The sequence below is a fragment of the Coregonus clupeaformis genome, chromosome 40, assembly GCF_020615455.1.
Source record: "Coregonus clupeaformis isolate EN_2021a chromosome 40, ASM2061545v1, whole genome shotgun sequence".
Taxonomy (NCBI): domain Eukaryota; kingdom Metazoa; phylum Chordata; class Actinopteri; order Salmoniformes; family Salmonidae; genus Coregonus; species Coregonus clupeaformis.
In genome coordinates, this window is record NC_059231.1 from 11838606 (window position 1) to 11855901 (window position 17296).

General features: G+C 45.0%; 1 protein-coding gene across 2 annotated transcripts in view; it reads left to right on the forward strand.

Moving 5' to 3' along the window:
• The first annotated feature begins 236 nt into the window (after positions 1-236).
• LOC121555201 (integrin alpha-V) overlaps positions 237-17296 on the forward strand; it is a 90487-nt gene continuing 73427 nt past the window's right edge. The window contains exons 1-2 of one of the 2 annotated variants that reach the window (XM_045212078.1): positions 237-922; positions 3015-3145. In XM_045212078.1, the coding sequence (XP_045068013.1) occupies positions 759-922; positions 3015-3145 (295 nt within the window). In that variant the 5' untranslated portion in view covers positions 237-758. The remainder of the gene's footprint in view (positions 923-3014; positions 3146-17296) is intronic. The other variant, XM_041869044.2, reaches the window with a different exon arrangement.

Sequence of the window (17296 nt, forward strand, 5' to 3'; positions counted from 1 at the left end):
AGGAGGACTATGTTTCACTGGTCACTGGTACAGTAAAAGTGGAGAAACGCTGGACTATAGTTGGCAATGTTATGTATCAGTAGCATTAAATGCCTGTGTGTGGTCTGTGGCTGAAATGCCAGGGCTGAATTTTTTTGTCCCTCACCGACCCTTTATAATGGCATTCCGGCAGATGAAGAGCTGATTCAAAAAATGTCACGTGATAGTTCCAGAGCGAGATTATTAGGGCTTTGGCACCAAAACCCGATGTCTCTCTGTTTTACAACTGAAACGTTTCGTTGTAACCCAGTTGTTACACAGTAGCCCCTACATGGCTATAGAAGGCGCGAAGACGGAATAGAACTGCAGTTGGCACAGTGTGAAACATTGCGGAAGTCCGTTTTGTGGGGGAATTACGCGAGCACTTCCTGTACAGTTAGTTTTGGGACTGCTGAACACAAAAACAGCTCTGTAGGCTGCTGAGTTGTGTTGCCATTTACACAGATTTGTTACATTGTGTCGCTTGAAGCGTGGATCGAGGACGCGCTGATTCCAACTGGAATCTTTTCACGGAATGTTGGTGAAGAAGTGAAACTTTGTAGCGGAGTGGTTTGCTGAACTGGTTCGATTTAACACGCACATGGTGTGTGGGATGTCGCTGTATCATCATTAGAACGACTACAAAGAGAACGGGGAACTAGTCACATTAGTGCTTTATCGCTGAAGTGGAAACACGCCACACACCCAGTGAAGTCTAGCTACACTACGACGACTTCGGGATGGAGCGGCTTTGCAAGCTTAGTTTATCTTTGGCTTTGATCCTGCCTTGTTTGCAATGGACAACTTCTTTCAATCTGGACAGTGACAAACCCTATGTATTCTCTGGACCTAAAGGAAGTTATTTTGGATTTTCGGTGGATTTCTTCCAGCCAGATGACAAACAGTAAGACTGTACTCTATATTATGTAATAATGTTTGGGGTGTCAGGTTTTAGATCTTTCATGTTTTCCACTTTTATTTAGTTTATTGAAGGACATATAATTATGTTATTTGAAATACAATAAATACATACTATATATATATATACAAAAGTATGTGGACACCCCTTCAAATGAGTGGATTCGGCTATTTCAGCTACACCGGTTGATGACAGGTGTATTGTAAACATTATTGGTCGCTAAATCTGGAGAAATGACGGACCATGTAAAAAACTGTTTGTCACTAAATCCGGCAAGAACCCCATGTAAAAACGGTTGGCTGCTATATACTCATAACTGATTGGTTCGGTCTGTCCTCTATAGTGCTGTCCGGTGAGAACATGATGTTGAGGCCCATCACTGTACTCTTGATTGTCACCCCCCCACAAATAGACACAGCTGTTTCCATTTAAAAAAAGATGTTTATATGATTTTGGTAATCCGAATGACTTGGAATCATATTGTTGTGGTTATTTCGATTCACGCACAACATTCAGACATTTGTGTTACTATCGATAATAAAAAAGTCCTCAGAAACGTTCCCCCTTCGGACGATGATAAACACTCTGACCTGAGTGGGCGGGTGCAGTGTCCTAGATGTGCATTTCCAAGAGCCTTGATTTGGTTGGGAATGGCAGGGCTATGATGGGTGAGGGATATCTTAGGTAAACTGAGCAGCCAAACTAACGGGATTTAAAGGAAACTGAAGGGACTGTGAGGGAAAGTTAGGTGGAGAGGAGCAAGACAGCCTTTTTGCATGCATAAAATCGAGCACACAGCCATGCAATCTCCATAGACAAACACTCACAGTAGAATGGCCTTACTGAAGAGCTCAGTGACTTTCAACGTGTCACCGTCAGTTCGTAAAAATTCTGCCCAGCTGCCCCGGTCAACTGTAAGTGCTGTTCTTGTGAAGTGGAAACGTCTAAGAGCAACAACGGCTCAGCCTCGAAGTTGTAGGCCACACAAGCTCACAGAACGGGACCGCCGAGTGCTGTAGTGCGTAAAAATCGTCTGTCCTCGGTTGCAACACTCACTACCGAGTTCCAAACCACCTCTGGAAGCAACGTCGGCACAAGAACTGTTCATCTGGAGCTGAAATGGGTTTCTGTGGCCGAGCAGCCGCACACAAGCCTAAGTTCACCATGCGCAATGCCAAGCGTTGGCTGGAGTGGTGTAAAGCTCACCGCCATTGGACTCTGGAGCAGTGGAAACGCGTTCTCTGGAGTGATGAATCACGCTTCACCATCTGGCAGTCCGACGGACAAAACTGGGTTTGGCGAATGCCAGGAGAACGCTACCTGCCCCAATGCATAGTGCCAACTGTAAAGTTTGGTGGAGGAATAATAATGGTCTGGGGCTGTTTTTCATGGTTCGGGCTAGGCCCCTTAGTTCCAGTGAAGGGAAATCTGAGCGCTACAGCATACAATGACATTCTAGACGATTTTGTGCTTCCAACTTTGTGTCACCAGTTTGGGGAAGGCCCTTACATGTTTCAGCATGACAATGCCCCAGTGCACAAAGCGATGTCCATACAGAAATTGTTTGTGGAGATCCGTGTGGAAGAACTTGACTGGCCTGCACAGAGCCCTGACCTCAACCTCATCAAACACCTTTGGAATGAATTGGAATGCCGACTGCGAGCCAGGCCTAATCGCCCAACATCAGCGCTCAACCTCAGTGCTCAACCTCACTAATGCTCTTATGGCTGAATGGAAGCAAGTCCCCACAGCAATGTTCCAACATCTAGTGGAAAGCCTTCCCAGAAGAGTGGAGGCTGTTATAGCAGCAAAGGGGGGGGACCAACTCCATATCAACGCCCATGTGTCAGAGGAAGGCCCACATTTTTTTGTTTGATTTTATTTTATTTTGGAAATTACGACGTTTGACAAGCAGGTGTCCACATACTTTTGGTCGTGTAGTGCATCTATTCTATTCATCACGTGACAGTCTTTGTTGCTCCTAATTGGCTAGCGCTACAGTAGAAGAGTAAGTCAGGTGGTGCATGTTTTTTTTGTTGTTGTTGTATTTAGACTTAAGTCCATTTCTCTTCTTTAGGTCAAACATTCTTATAGGAGCTCCCAGAGCCAACACCTCCTCAGCTTCCACAGTGGTGGAGAGAGGGGCTGTCTATACCTGCCCATGGCAGAAGACTGGTGACTGTACCCAAGTACAGTTTGACAACACTGGTGAGTACAGGAGGTCTGTTACTTAGTATCCCGTTCATCAATTTCTGACATTGTCTGGTGTCTATATCTGCACTGTATCACGCAGGGGAGGGACCACTGTGAATTGATATCCAAAGTGAAGCTCAATAGACTCAGTCAAGGGGTCATGTCCATCAGTGTGGGTTTTGGACATTGCTTTCCAGATTCAAAGTCCATTTAATCAAAATGTATGTCAAGTCAGATACGTGTCCTTCCATGTGAGGGCACAAGGGATTGCAGTTCAGGAAGCAGATGTTTCGCTCAAGTTAGTAGTCATCCAGGAATGCAGGACGCCTGTATTGGAGATGTGCCGACATGCTCAATGTTAAGTTTAAGAGTCATAGAGAGAGAGACGGGGGGGTAGACAGAGAGAGAGAGGAGAGACACCTTTAAAGGACTGTCTGCTCTGAATAACAGAGAGGGAGGGAGGGAGAGCGAGAGGGGAGGGAGAGAGAGGGGGAGGGGGGAGGGAGATGGGGGAGGGAGGGAGGGAGGGAGGGAGAGAGGGGGAGGGAGAGAGAGAGAGGGAGAGGGAGGGAGGGAGAGAGAGGGAGGGGGAGCGAGAGAGAGGGAGGGAGGGGGGAGGGAGAGAGAGAGGGAGGGAGGGGGAGGGAGAGAGAGAGGGAGGGAGGGAGAGGGAGGGAGAGAGAGAGAGAGGGAGAGAGAGAGAGAGAGAGAGAGAGAGAGAGAACTAGAGAGATAGAGAGATAGAGAGAGAGCGATAGAGAGATAGAGAGAGAGAGAGAGAGAGAGAGAGAACTAGAGAGAGAGAGAGCGAGAGAGAGCGAGAGAGAGATAGAGAGATAGAGAGAGGGAAGGAAGGAAGGCATGAGAGTGATTTCCCTTCATGAAGCATCCATTGCAGACAGATATGTGTCAAGGCATATACTAATATTTACACTATTGCACTTCCCTCCATCGTATGGGTTTGACCCAGCACAAACTAACAAAAACACGCAATGCAAAACCAAGCCCCATCAATGACAAACGCTCATTCAGACAGCCACTGTAATTAAGCTATTTTGGGGAACATAAGCCTATATAGCAGTTTATTCTGTCCCAGATCTCATTGACATTATGTGTCTGTAAGAGCTTTGCACATCATCTTCTGCACATCTATCACTCCAGTGTTAATACTAAATTGTAATTATTTTGCACTATAGCCTATTTATTGCCTTACCTCCATAACTTGCTACATTTGCACACACTGTATATATATTTTCTGTTGTATTTTTGACTTTATGTTTTGTTTTACCCCATATGTAATTCTGTGTTGTTGTTTTTATCGCACTGCTTTGCTTTATCTTGGCCAGGTCGCAGTTGTAAATGAGAACTTGTTCTCAACCGGCTTACCTGGTTAAATAAAGGTGAAATAAAATAAATAAAATAAAGAGGTAGGCAGCCCAAAGTTAGACTAAGGGCCTGTCCCAAAATGGCACCATATTCCCTATTTAGTGCATCAAAGGGCTCTGGTCAAAATAAGTGCACTATCAAGGGAATAGGGTGCCATTTGGGACGTAGTCTAAGGCGGTACGACGAGCCCATGATCCTCTCTGGAACCAACCACAACCCATGTGGATGACCTCACGGTCTTTCTGGGCTCCAAGTTCCCACCTAAACCAATGGCCTCCGTCTCTACCTCCTGTGCTATTTACACCGCTCTCTATCAATATAAGTTCATTTGGTTCAGCAATAGAAGTTACATCGGTTTGTTTATTGTGCTAAATAAGCAACTGCAGAACAATATATTTTTGCTCATATAGACTGAAAACAGACAGACTGACTGAGTTCCAGAAGCCAAAAGAGGAACCCACACTAGTCTGTTGGGAAGTCTGAACCACACTAGTCTGTTGGGAAGTCTGAACCACACTAGTCTGTTGGGAAGTCTGAACCACACTAGTCTGTTGGGAAGTCTGAACCACACTAGTCTGTTGGGAAGTCTGAACCACACTAGTCTGCTGGGAAGTCTGAACCACACTAGTCTGTTGGGAAGTCTGAACCACACTAGTCTGTTGGGAAGTCTGAACCACACTAGTCTGTTGGGAAGTCTGAACCACACTAGTCTGTTGGGAAGTCTGAACCACACTAGTCTGTTGGGAAGTCTGAACCACACTAGTCTGTTGGGAAGTCTGAACCACACTAGTCTGTTGGGAAGTCTGAACCACACTAGTCTGTTGGGAAGTCTGAACCACACTAGTCTGTTGGGAAGTCTGAACCACACTAGTCTGTTGGGAAGTCTGAACCACACTAGTCTGTTGGGAAGTCTGAACCACACTAGTCTGTTGGGAAGTCTGAACCACACTAGTCTGTTGGGAAGTCTGAACCACACTAGTCTGTTGGGAAGTCTGAACCACACTAGTCTGTTGGGAAGTCTGAACCACACTAGTCTGCTGGGAAGTCTGAACCACACTAGTCTGTTGGGAAGTCTGAACCACACTAGTCTGTTGGGAAGTCTGAACCACACTAGTCTGTTGGGAAGTCTGAACCACACTAGTCTGTTGGGAAGTCTGAACCACACTAGTCTGCTGGGAAGTCCGAACCACACTAGTCTGTTGGGAAGTCTGAACCACACTAGTCTGTTGGGAAGTCTGAACCACACTAGTCTGTTGGGAAGTCTGAACCACACTAGTCTGTTGGGAAGTCTGAACCACACTAGTCTGTTGGGAAGTCTGAACCACACTAGTCTGCTGGGAAGTCTGAACCACACTAGTCTGTTGGGAAGTCTGAACCACACTAGTCTGTTGGGAAGTCTGAACCACACTAGTCTGTTGGGAAGTCTGAACCACACTAGTCTGTTGGGAAGTCTGAACCACACTAGTCTGTTGGGAAGTCTGAACCACACTAGTCTGTTGGGAAGTCTGAACCACACTAGTCTGTTGGGAAGTCTGAACCACACTAGTCTGTTGGGAAGTCTGAACCACACTAGTCTGTTGGGAAGTCTGAACCACACTAGTCTGTTGGGAAGTCTGAACCACACTATTCTGTTGGGAAGTCTGAACCACACTAGTCTGTTGGGAAGTCTGAACCACACTAGTCTGTTGGGAAGTCTGAACCACACTAGTCTGTTGGGAAGTCCGAACCACACTAGTCTGTTGGGAAGTCTGAACCACACTAGTCTGTTGGGAAGTCTGAACCACACTAGTCTGTTGGGAAGTCTGAACCACACTAGTCTGTTGGGAAGTCCGAACCACACTAGTCTGTTGGGAAGTCTGAACCACACTAGTCTGTTGGGAAGTCTGAACCACACTAGTCTGTTGAGAAGTCTGAACCACACTAGTCTGTTGGGAAGTCTGAACCACACTAGTCTGTTGGGAAGTTTGAACCACACTAGTCTGCTGGGAAGTCTGAACCACACTAGTCTGCTGGGAAGTCTGAACCACACTAGTCTGTTGGGAAGTCTGAACCACACTAGTCTGTTGGGAAGTCTGAACCACACTAGTCTGTCGGGAAGTCTGAACCACACTAGTCTGTTGGGAAGTCTGAACCACACTAGTCTGTTGGGAAGTCTGAACCACACTAGTCTGTTGGGAAGTCTGAACCACACTAGTCTGTTGGGAAGTCTGAACCACACTAGTCTGTTGGGAAGTCTGAACCACACTAGTCTGTTGGGAAGTCTGAACCACACTAGTCTGTTGGGAAGTCTGAACCACACTAGTCTGTTGGGAAGTCTGAACCACACTAGTCTGTTGGGAAGTCTGAACCACACTAGTCTGTTGGGAAGTCTGAACCACACTAGTCTGTTGGGAAGTCTGAACCACACTAGTCTGTTGGGAAGTCTGAACCACACTAGTCTGTTGGGAAGTCTGAACCACACTAGTCTGTTGGGAAGTCTGAACCACACTAGTCTGTTGGGAAGTCTGAACCACACTAGTCTGTTGGGAAGTCTGAACCACACTAGTCTGTTGGGAAGTCTATATACATATACATTTCCATGTCATGTTTTTTCCATATTTTTCCTACCTTTGCCGCCATTTCTGATGGTTTGCCAGTCAGTGCCTTAGTGACCTGGCCTCGCTGTTATACATGACCACAATGGGTGCCTTTGTGATGTCTGATCTGTTTCTGCAGACTGAGAGGGGAGGCTGCCTCGGTCAGTGGTTTAGTGTTTGTGTCCAAGCTGCCTCGGTCAGTGGTTTAGTGTTTGTGTCCAAGCTGCCTCGGTCAGTGGTTTAGTGTTTGTGTCCAAGCTGCCTCGGTCAGTGGTTTAGTGTTTGTGTCCAAGCTGCCTCGGTCAGTGGTTTAGTGTTTGTGTCCAAGCTGCCTCGGTCAGTGGTTTAGTGTTTGTGTCCAAGCTGCCTCGGTCAGTGGTTTAGTGTTTGTGTCCAAGCTGCCTCGTCAGTGGTTTAGTGTTTGTGTCCAAGCTGCCTCGGTCAGTGGTTTAGTGTTTGTGTCCAAGCTGCCTCGGTCAGTGGTTTAGTGTTTGTGTCCAAGCTGCCTCGGTCAGTGGTTTAGTGTTTGTGTCCAAGCTGCCTCGGTCAGTGGTTTAGTGTTTGTGTCCAAGCTGCCTCGGTCAGTGGTTTAGTGTTTGTGTCCAAGCTGCCTAGGGCCAGGGGGAAAAACTACTGTAGTTAGTTAGTGTGTGCTCAGGGGGTTTTTCTCCCGCATGGCCATTATCAAACTAGCTGGCTTACCACGTGGTCTGGAAGTCTTTCTCCTGCTCACTGTTCGTTCCTGGTCTGTCCCAGTCAGTCCTTGTTTTCCGTTCCTGGTCTGTCCCAGTCAGTCCTTGTTTTCCGTTCCTGGTCTGTCCCAGTCAGTCCTTGTTTTCCGTTCCTGGTCTGTCCCAGTCAGTCCTTGTTTTCCGTTCCTGGTCTGTCCCAGTCAGTCCTTGTTTTCCGTTCCTGGTCTGTCCCAGTCAGTCCTTGTTTTCCAGCTCTGTCAGTCGGGTGGACAGGCAAACCTTTAAAAAAAAAAACAGCACAAAGAAAGTCTAAACAAATTGAGAACACTCTCTAATTACTCCCAATGATTTATTGGAGAACCGATGTTTTGGCACAGTTTTCCTCAGGGTGAGACAGACTAAACGGACAGATTTACAGCTGACCAGAGTCTCATAATAACTGTAATTGTAGATGGCCCACATGGGTGGATGTGATGTTTGACCCAGGTGCAGTCTGGGCTGTAGAGAGGGTGGGGGGTGTTGTGACTGTGACTGTTGTGCGAGTCAGGGTTAAGGAGGAGCTGGGTTGTTGCTCTTGCTTTAGTCAGAAACATAGGAGGAGTTAACTGTTGTTCGTACGTGTTTTGCTCCAGGCCCAGACAGGAGGGTTGGTTGTCGTTCCTAAGACTGCTCTACTCAGGGTTACACAAGAACAGAGCTTTGTGGTTGGCTAGATGGTATACCCTGAAGGGTAATAAATATCCTACCAAATATGTCAGAGGTGCAACTCTCTCTCATTCTATCTGCACAGACCTTCACACAATGCATTTGGTTCCAGATAGTATAACAATTAATATAATTTGCTAATTCTCTGAAGTTATTAGAAATAAAAGTTGCACTGAATCAGTAGGCCTAATCATTCCCCGTACAATCACAAAGCAATTTAATCTGTGTGCCACTATGGAATTGACTTTATTTCTAGTGTATCTGTTTATCATGAAACAATATCTTCTTTATAAAGGCTGTGCTTATCATGAAACAATATCTTCTTTATAAAGGCTGTGTTTATCATGAAACAATATCTTCTTTATAAAGGCTGTGCTTATCATGAAACAATATCTTCTTTATAAAGGCTGTGTTTATCATGAAACAATATCTTCTTTATAAAGGCTGTGCTTATCATGAAACAATATCTTCTTTATAAAGGCTGTGTTTATTATGAAACAATATCTTCTTTATAAAGGCTGTGCTTATCATGAAACAATATCTTCTTTATAAACGCTGTGCTTATCATGAAACAATATCTTCTTTATAAAGGCTGTGTTTATCATGAAACAATATCTTCTTTATAAAGGCTGTGCTTATCATGAAACAATATATTTTTTATAAAAGCTCTTTTGGCATATTATTTTTCTCAACTGTTTAGGCTTGTAATCTAACTGTAATCTCATCACCCACCACCTAATCTGGTCTACTGGATTTGGTGTTTAGTTACCATTAGTTACTGGTAATAGCCGGTCATGTGAGTCTATGGAAGGTTCAGCTTGTTGCAAACAGCGAGGCGTTTTCCGTCTTCATGGCGTCTTCATGGTGTCTCAGCACGCTCTTAGGTCTGAGGACACCCTCCATTTTTATCAGCCCTGTAGGCACCAGGTAATAAGACACTCCAGCTCTGCCTGAACAAGCACCTGTGGTATTGCGTTACCAGCAAACTTGCAACATTGCAGCTGACAGGATATTTCAACAGGCTTTACAATGGTTTGTCATATCAGGTGATTCAGGTGCGTTATAAAAAAATTGATAATTTCCACATCAACACGACACACCCCATATTAAGACAACGTTATAGACATGTTAACCGTAGTCTCACTTGCCTTACCCAGGGAGAGACGGCGGATGTTTCACAGTGTGATGATGGGTTTTGCATCATATAATGAATGCATCATACTGTGAGACTAGAAATTAATTGTCAGTGTTTTTTAATAAGATCATCTTTGAGAACAAAAAAATCACCAAAATACCAACAACATTTCATGACCCCGATTTGATTTTGTTATAATGTTTGAGTCATTCAGATGGCATAAGAACTTGGAATAAGCCGAGGCAAAATGTGTTGAATTGCTGAAAATTTGCTTTAAAAAACTGCAAATGATCTCTCTGCCCCATGACAAAATGTGTACAATTTCAGGAAATTAGCTTTAAAAGAGCAAAATGTCGTCTCTGCGGCCAAGAAGAGGGTCTCTAAAACGTTCAGTCGGAGACCACGCCGCTGGCCACACCCACTACCATTCACCCGCCACGCCTACCACCTTAAGGCTTCAGCATGCTTCGGTTCGGCTGGCACCGAACGAGTGGGCTGGCATACTCCCTTAAAAGATCTTCGCTTGAACAACGATGAAAATGATGAGCTGGTAATAGCCATCTACGACCAAAACAATATTACCCCAGGAGAGTAGAGGGTGATGAGCTGGTAATAGCCATCTACGACCAAAACAATATTACCCCAGGAGAGTAGAGGGTGATGAGCTGGTAATAGCCATCTACGACCAAAACAATATTACCCCGGGACAGTAGAGGGTGATGAGCTGGTAATAGCCATCTACGACCAAAACAATATTACCCCCGGACAGTAGAGGGTGATGAGCTGGTAATAGCCATCTACGACCAAAACAATATTACCCCCGGACAGTAGAGGGTGATGAGCTGGTAATAGCCATCTACGACCAAAACAATATTACCCCGGGAGAGTAGAGGGTGATGAGCTGGTAATAGCCATCTACGACCAAAACAATATTACCCCCGGGACAGTAGAGGGTGATGAGCTGGTAATAGCCATCTACGACCAAAACAATATTACCCCAGGAAGTAGAGGGTGATGAGCTGGTAATAGCCATCTACGACCAAAACAAATACACGCGCGGGAGAGTAAAATAGTGTACACAGAGAGACACTTGACTGGCAAGGAAATGTACGTTTTTCCCGGGATCTACTAGATATGCTTTAACTAGCAAGACGTATAATAGGCGAGATACGGAGACGGATATACTGGCATACGGCCGATAGAGTGCTGGTGGAGGGTTTTAAGAGTTATTTTGGTTCCAAACCGCTGCAGAAGACTCTCGATTTACCACCGCCAGCTGTCCCGCCAGGTACCACAACACCAAGTCCACGTTGTCCTGAGAGATGCAGCGTTCCCCCTACATGAGAACCGGATGTGACCTTATCCAGGTATGTTGATAACAGAATGTAGGAATCAATTGGAACTTTTCCTGTTTCTAATTTCCCTTGTTACTGCATGCACATCTACGGCACCCTTCAGGAAGTATTCACACCCCTTGACTTTATCCACAATTTTTTTGTTGTTGTTACATCCTGATTTAAATTGAGATTTTGTGTCACTGATCTACACACAATACCCCATAATGTCAAAGTTACCGTTTTTTTACTTAAATCTACTTGAAAATCTACGGCAAGACCAGGCAATGGTTGTCTAGCAAAGATCGACGTCCAATTTGGCAGAGCTTGAAGAAATGTTGCACCACCAGGGTGGAATGCTCTTAGCTTACCCAGAACTCACAGCTTCCTTCTTCAGTGTGTCTTTTTTTTTCTGTATCTCTTTTAATAAATTTGCAAACATTTCTACAAACATGTTTTCACTTTGTCATTATGGGGTATTGTGTATAGATGGGTTAGAAAAAAAATAATATTTTAATATATGTTGAATTCAGGCTGTAACACTGTGGAATAAGTCAAGGGGTATGAATATTTTCTGAAGGCAGTGTATATGAGAAATTACATTTTATCAAGGCTTTTGGAATATAATTCCTGGGAAATTATATGGTGTTTTGATTGTTGTTGACCAAATAGGTTATATCTTATATCTGACATATACAGTGGGGGAAAAAAAGTATTTAGTCAGCCACCAATTGTGCAAGTTCTCCCACTTAAAAAGATGAGAGAGGCCTGTAATTTTCATCATAGGTACACGTCAACTATGACAGACAAATTGAGAAAGAAATCCAGAAAATCACATTGTAGGATTTTTTTATGAATTTATTTGCAAATTATGGTGGAAATAAGTATTTGGTCACCTACAAACAAGCAAGATTTCTGGCTCTCACAGACCTGTAACTTCTTCTTTAAGAGGCTCATCTGTCCTCCACTCGTTACCTGTATTAATGGCACCTGTTTGAACTTGTTATCAGTATAAAAGACACCTGTCCACAACCTCAAACAGTCACACTCCAAACTCCACTATGGCCAAGACCAAAGAGCTGTCAAAGGACACCAGAAACAAAATTGTAGACCTGCACCAGGCTGGGAAGACTGAATCTGCAATAGGTAAGCAGCTTGGTTTGATGAAATCAACTGTGGGAGCAATTATTAGGAAATGGAAGACATACAAGACCACTGATAATCTCCCTCGATCTGGGGCTCCACGCAAGATCTCACCCCGTGGGGTCAAAATGATCACAAGAACGGTGAGCAAAAAAATCCCAGAACCACACGGGGGGACCTAGTGAATGACCTGCAGAGAGCTGGGACCAAAGTAACAAAGCCTACCATCAGTAACACACTACGCCGCCAGGGACTCAAATCCTGCAGTGCCAGACGTGTCCCCCTGCTTAAGCCAGTACATGTCCAGGCCCGTCTGAAGTTTCGCTAGAGTGCATTTGGATGATCCAGAAGAGGATTGGGAGAATGTCATATGGTCAGATGAAACCAAAATAGAACTTTTTGGTAAAAACTCAACTCGTCGTGTTTGGAGGACAAAGAATGCTGAGTTGCATCCAAAGAACACCATACCTACTGTGAAGCATAGGGGGTGGAAACATCATGCTTTGGGGCTGTTTTTCTGCAAAGGGACCAGGACGACTGATCCGTGTAAAGGAAAGAATGAATGGGGCCATGTATCGTGAGATTTTGAGTGAAAACCTCCTTCCATCAGCAAGGGCATTGAAGATGAAACGTTGCTGGGTCTTTCAGCATGACAATGATCCCAAACACACCGCCCGGGCAACGAAGGAGTGGCTTCGTAATAAGCATTTCAAGGTCCTGGAGTGGCCTAGCCAGTCTCCAGATCTCAACCCCATAGAAAATCTTTGGAGGGGAGTTGAAAGTCTGTGTTGCCCAGCGACAGCCCCAAAACATCACTGCTCTAGAGGAGATCTGCATGGAGGAATGGGCCAAAATAGCAGCAACAGTGTGTGAAAACCTTGTGAAGACTTACAGAAAACGTTTGACCTGTGTCATTGCCAACAAAGGGTATATAACAAAGTATTGAGAAACTTTTGTTATTGACCAAATACTTATTTTCCACCATAATTTGCAAATAAATTCATTAAAAATCCTACAATGTGATATTCTGGAATTCTTTTTCTCATTTTGTCTGTCATAGTTGACTTGTACCTATGATGAAAATTACAGGCCTCTCTCATCTTTTTAAGTGGGAGAACTTGCACAATTGGTGGCTGACTAAATATTTGTTCCCCCCACTGTATTCTCATTACCCCTCATTCACAGGTGTCCATCTCAATACCTACAACTACCGCCTCTCTCGTTGTCGGAGAGTCATAGAAAATGCATTCACCATCATGACTGCAAGGATGAGGATTCTTGTTCGGCCAATCGTGTGTACCACTGAAAAGGCTAATGACATTGTGAAGGCATGTGTGGCCCTCCACAAATACCTGTCCTCCACGGAAGAAGCTCATGAGCCAAACGCAAGATACGTGCCTCCCGCTTTTTGCTGACCTGTCTGTCCCTTCTGGCAACTACCAACCTGGAGAGTGGAGGAGGGTTGGAGAGTGGAGGAGGGTTGGAGAGTGGAGGAGGGTTGGAGAGTGGAGGAGGGTTGGAGAGTGGAGGAGGGTTGGAGAGTGGAGGAGGGTTGGAGAGTGGAGGAGGGTTGGAGAGTGGAGGAGGGTTGGAGAGTGGAGGAGGGTTGGAGAGTGGAGGAGTTGGAGAGTGGAGGAGGGTTGGAGAGTGGAGGAGGGTTGAGAGTGGAGATTGGAGAGTGGAGGAGGGTTGGAGAGTGGAGGAGGGTTGGAGAGTGGAGGAGGGTTGTGGCAGGGGACAACAATCTCCAAGAGCCAGGGAGGCTCTCTCGTGCCAGGGTGACACAGAGAAACAAGAAACAAGCTCAGGGACTTATTCCTCTCCCCCCTGGACGTGTGCCATGGCAGGAAGACATGGTTAGGAGAGGACAACTCAACCCAAGGCCAGCCAATCATGAATAGGCCTTTGTTTGGACTCTCACACACACACACACACACACACACACACACACACAAAACCCTTGATGGACGCACACAGTTCTGTGAACCAAAGTACTTTGTACTAAAATGTAGATTTTTTAATCTTGTTAATAAAATGAAAGTTGACGAGGCAGTGCTTGGGGCCGGTGACGAGGCAGTGCTTGGGGCCTGTGACGAGGCAGTGCTTGGGGCCTGTGACGAGGCAGTGCTTGGGGCCTGTGACGAGGCAGTGCTGGGACGCAGAGAACAAAACCCGGTGCTGTCCCCATTCACTGGTGTTTGTGCCTTGAAAAAGAAAAAAAATATTATTTAAAGTATTATTATTTATTATATATTATTATTATTATTATTATATTATTATTTAAAAGCTATTTAGTACACATATCCATCCAAAACGATCAATGAACAACATATTACATTTAATATAATACAGAGTATAATACAATAGACTATAATACATTCGAGTAGAGTTGTGTAGGCCTGGCCTTGCTACTCAAATCAAATCAAATGTGATTGTCACATGTGCCGAATACAACAGGTGTAGACCTTACAGTGAAATGCTTACTTACAAGCCCTTAACCAACAATGCAGTTTTAAGAAAAATAAGTGTTAAGTAAAAAATAGATAAGTGAAAGTAAAATAACAGTAGGGAGGCTATATATACAGGGGGTACCGGTACTGAGTCCATGTGCGGGGGCACTGGTTAGTCGAGGTAATTGAGGTAATATGTACATGTAGGTAGAGTTAAAGTGACAATGCATAGATAATAAACAGAGAGTAGCAGCAGCGTAAAAATGGGGGGTCAATGCAAATAGTCCAGTTAGCCATTTGATTAGCTGTACAGGAGTCTTATAGCTTGGGGTTAGAAGCTGTGAAGAAGCCTTTTGGACCTAGACTTGGCGCTCCGGTACCGCTTGTCGTGCGGTAGCAGAGAGAACAGTCTATGACTTGTGTGACTGGAGTCTTTGACAATTCTTAGGGCCTTCCTCTGACACCGCCTGGTATAGAGGTCCTGGATGGCAGGGAGCTTGGCCCCAGTGATGTACTGGGCCGTACGCACTACCCTCTGTCTTGCGGTCAGAGGCCAAGCAGTTGCCATACCAGGCAGTGATGCAACCAGTCAGGATGCTCTCGATGGTGCAGCTGTAGAACTTTTTGAGGATTTGAGGACCCATGCAAAGTCTCCTGAGGGGGAATAGGCTTTGTCGTGCCCTCTTCACGACTGTCTTGGTGTGTTTGGACCATGATAGTTTGTTGGTGATGTGGACATCAAGGAACTTGAAGCTCTCAACCTGCTCCACTACAGCCCTGTTGATGAGAATGGGGGCATGCTCTGTCCTCTTCTTTTTCCTGTAGTCCACAATCATCTCCTTTGTCTTGGTCACGGTCATCTCCTTTGTCTTGGTTGTTGTCCTGGCACCACACGGCCAGGTCTCTGACCTCCTCCCTATAGGCTGTCTCATCGTTGTCAGTGATCAGGCCTACCACTGTTGTGTCGTTGGCAAACTTAATGATGGTGTTGGATTCGTGCCTGGCCATGCAGTCATGGGTGAACAGGGAGTACAGGAGGGGACTGAGCACGCACCCCTGATGGCAGATGTGTTGTTACCTACCCCTACCACCTGGGGGCAGCCCATCAGGAAGTCCAGGATCCAGTTGCAGAGGGAGGTGTTTAGTCCCAGGGTCCTTAGCTTAGTGATGAGCTTTGAGGGCACTATGGTGTTGAACGCTGAGCTGTAGTCAGTGGGATAATGGTGTTGATGTGAGCCATAACCAGCCTTTCAAAGCACTTCATGGCTACAGACGTGAGTGCTACAGGGTTGGTAGTCATTTAGGCAGGTTATCTTAGTGTCCTTGGGCACAGGGACTATGATGGTCTGCTTGAAACATGTTGGTATTACAGACTCAGTCAGGGACAGGTTGAAAATGTCATTGAAGTCACTTGCCAGTTGGTCAGCACATGCTCAGAGTACACGTCCTGGTAATCCGTCTGGCCCTGCTGCCTAGTGAATGTTGACCTGTTTAAAGGTCTTACTCACATTGGCTACGGAGAGCGTGATCACACAGTCGTCCGGAACTCTCATGCATGCTTCAGTGTTGCTTGCCTCGAAGCGAGCATATAAATAATTTAGCTTGTCTGGTTGGCTCGTGTCACTGGGCAGCTCGCGGCTGCCCAGCTACTCAACATTTGCAACCTTTTAGCTAGCTTGACCTTGATACCGAACTTTGACTTCGGTGTTACCAATCAGGGAAGCTTATGATTTTCTTTCTCTGACAAAATTATGTTTGATCAAAAAGTTGTAAAGATCTTTAGTTGGTTGGCTTGCTTTCTCTGCACGAGGCTAGCTAGCCAGACAAATAGCTAGCGCTAGATTGCTAGTTATTGTTAGCAAACATGGCTACTATTTTCCTTGACTACAATAGAAAATACAACAACATACCTCATCCTCTGGTGAAGACGGCATGTTGCTTTCAATCTTGCTTACTTTTAAAACCTCCTTGGCCAAGCGATGCTCTAAGTTGTCGTTTTTGTTATTCGCGATGTTGAATCCACAGAGTTTCGGGCTGAATCGAGAAGAAGAAGAAGAAACAGTTGATCAATCACAGAAGAAGGGGCGTAGACTTCGGCTACCAAAACTTCGGCTTGCCTCAAGAACATCTTTTGTGTGCACGAACAGCCGAAAAAATCCCTTGCCGAAGACCAAAACACACAAAAATGTCACAAAATGTAGTCATAATATATGCACAAACTGTTCCGCATGCGGAGCCTTTAGCCCCATTTTGATCCAGAAAAAAAACCTGTTTGTAGAATTTGATGCATTCAGAGTCTTTAGATTGTTTTCAATGAGATAATGCAGATGGGCAACCACATGGTTCAGCCTATTTATCTAAAGCCACTATGCTGCATCAGTTTAGAACATTCTATTTTGATGATGTCAACATAAATATATATATTTTTTCATTTTGGAGTAGAGTGTCCTATTAAAAAGTAACCACAGTCGTCCCACACTAACTTTACCACTGCTGCTGGAAAAAATCAACATCAATCTACACACAATACCCCCATAATGACGAAGCAAAAACTGGTTTTTAGACATTTTTGCAAATGTATTAAAAATAAAAAACGTAATTATCACATTTACATAAGTATTCAGACCCTTCACTCAGTACTTTGTTGAAGCACCTTTGGCAGCGATTACAGCCTTGAGTCTTCTTGGGTATGACGCTACAAGCTTGGCACACCTGTATTTGGGGAGTTTCTCCCGTTCTCTGCAG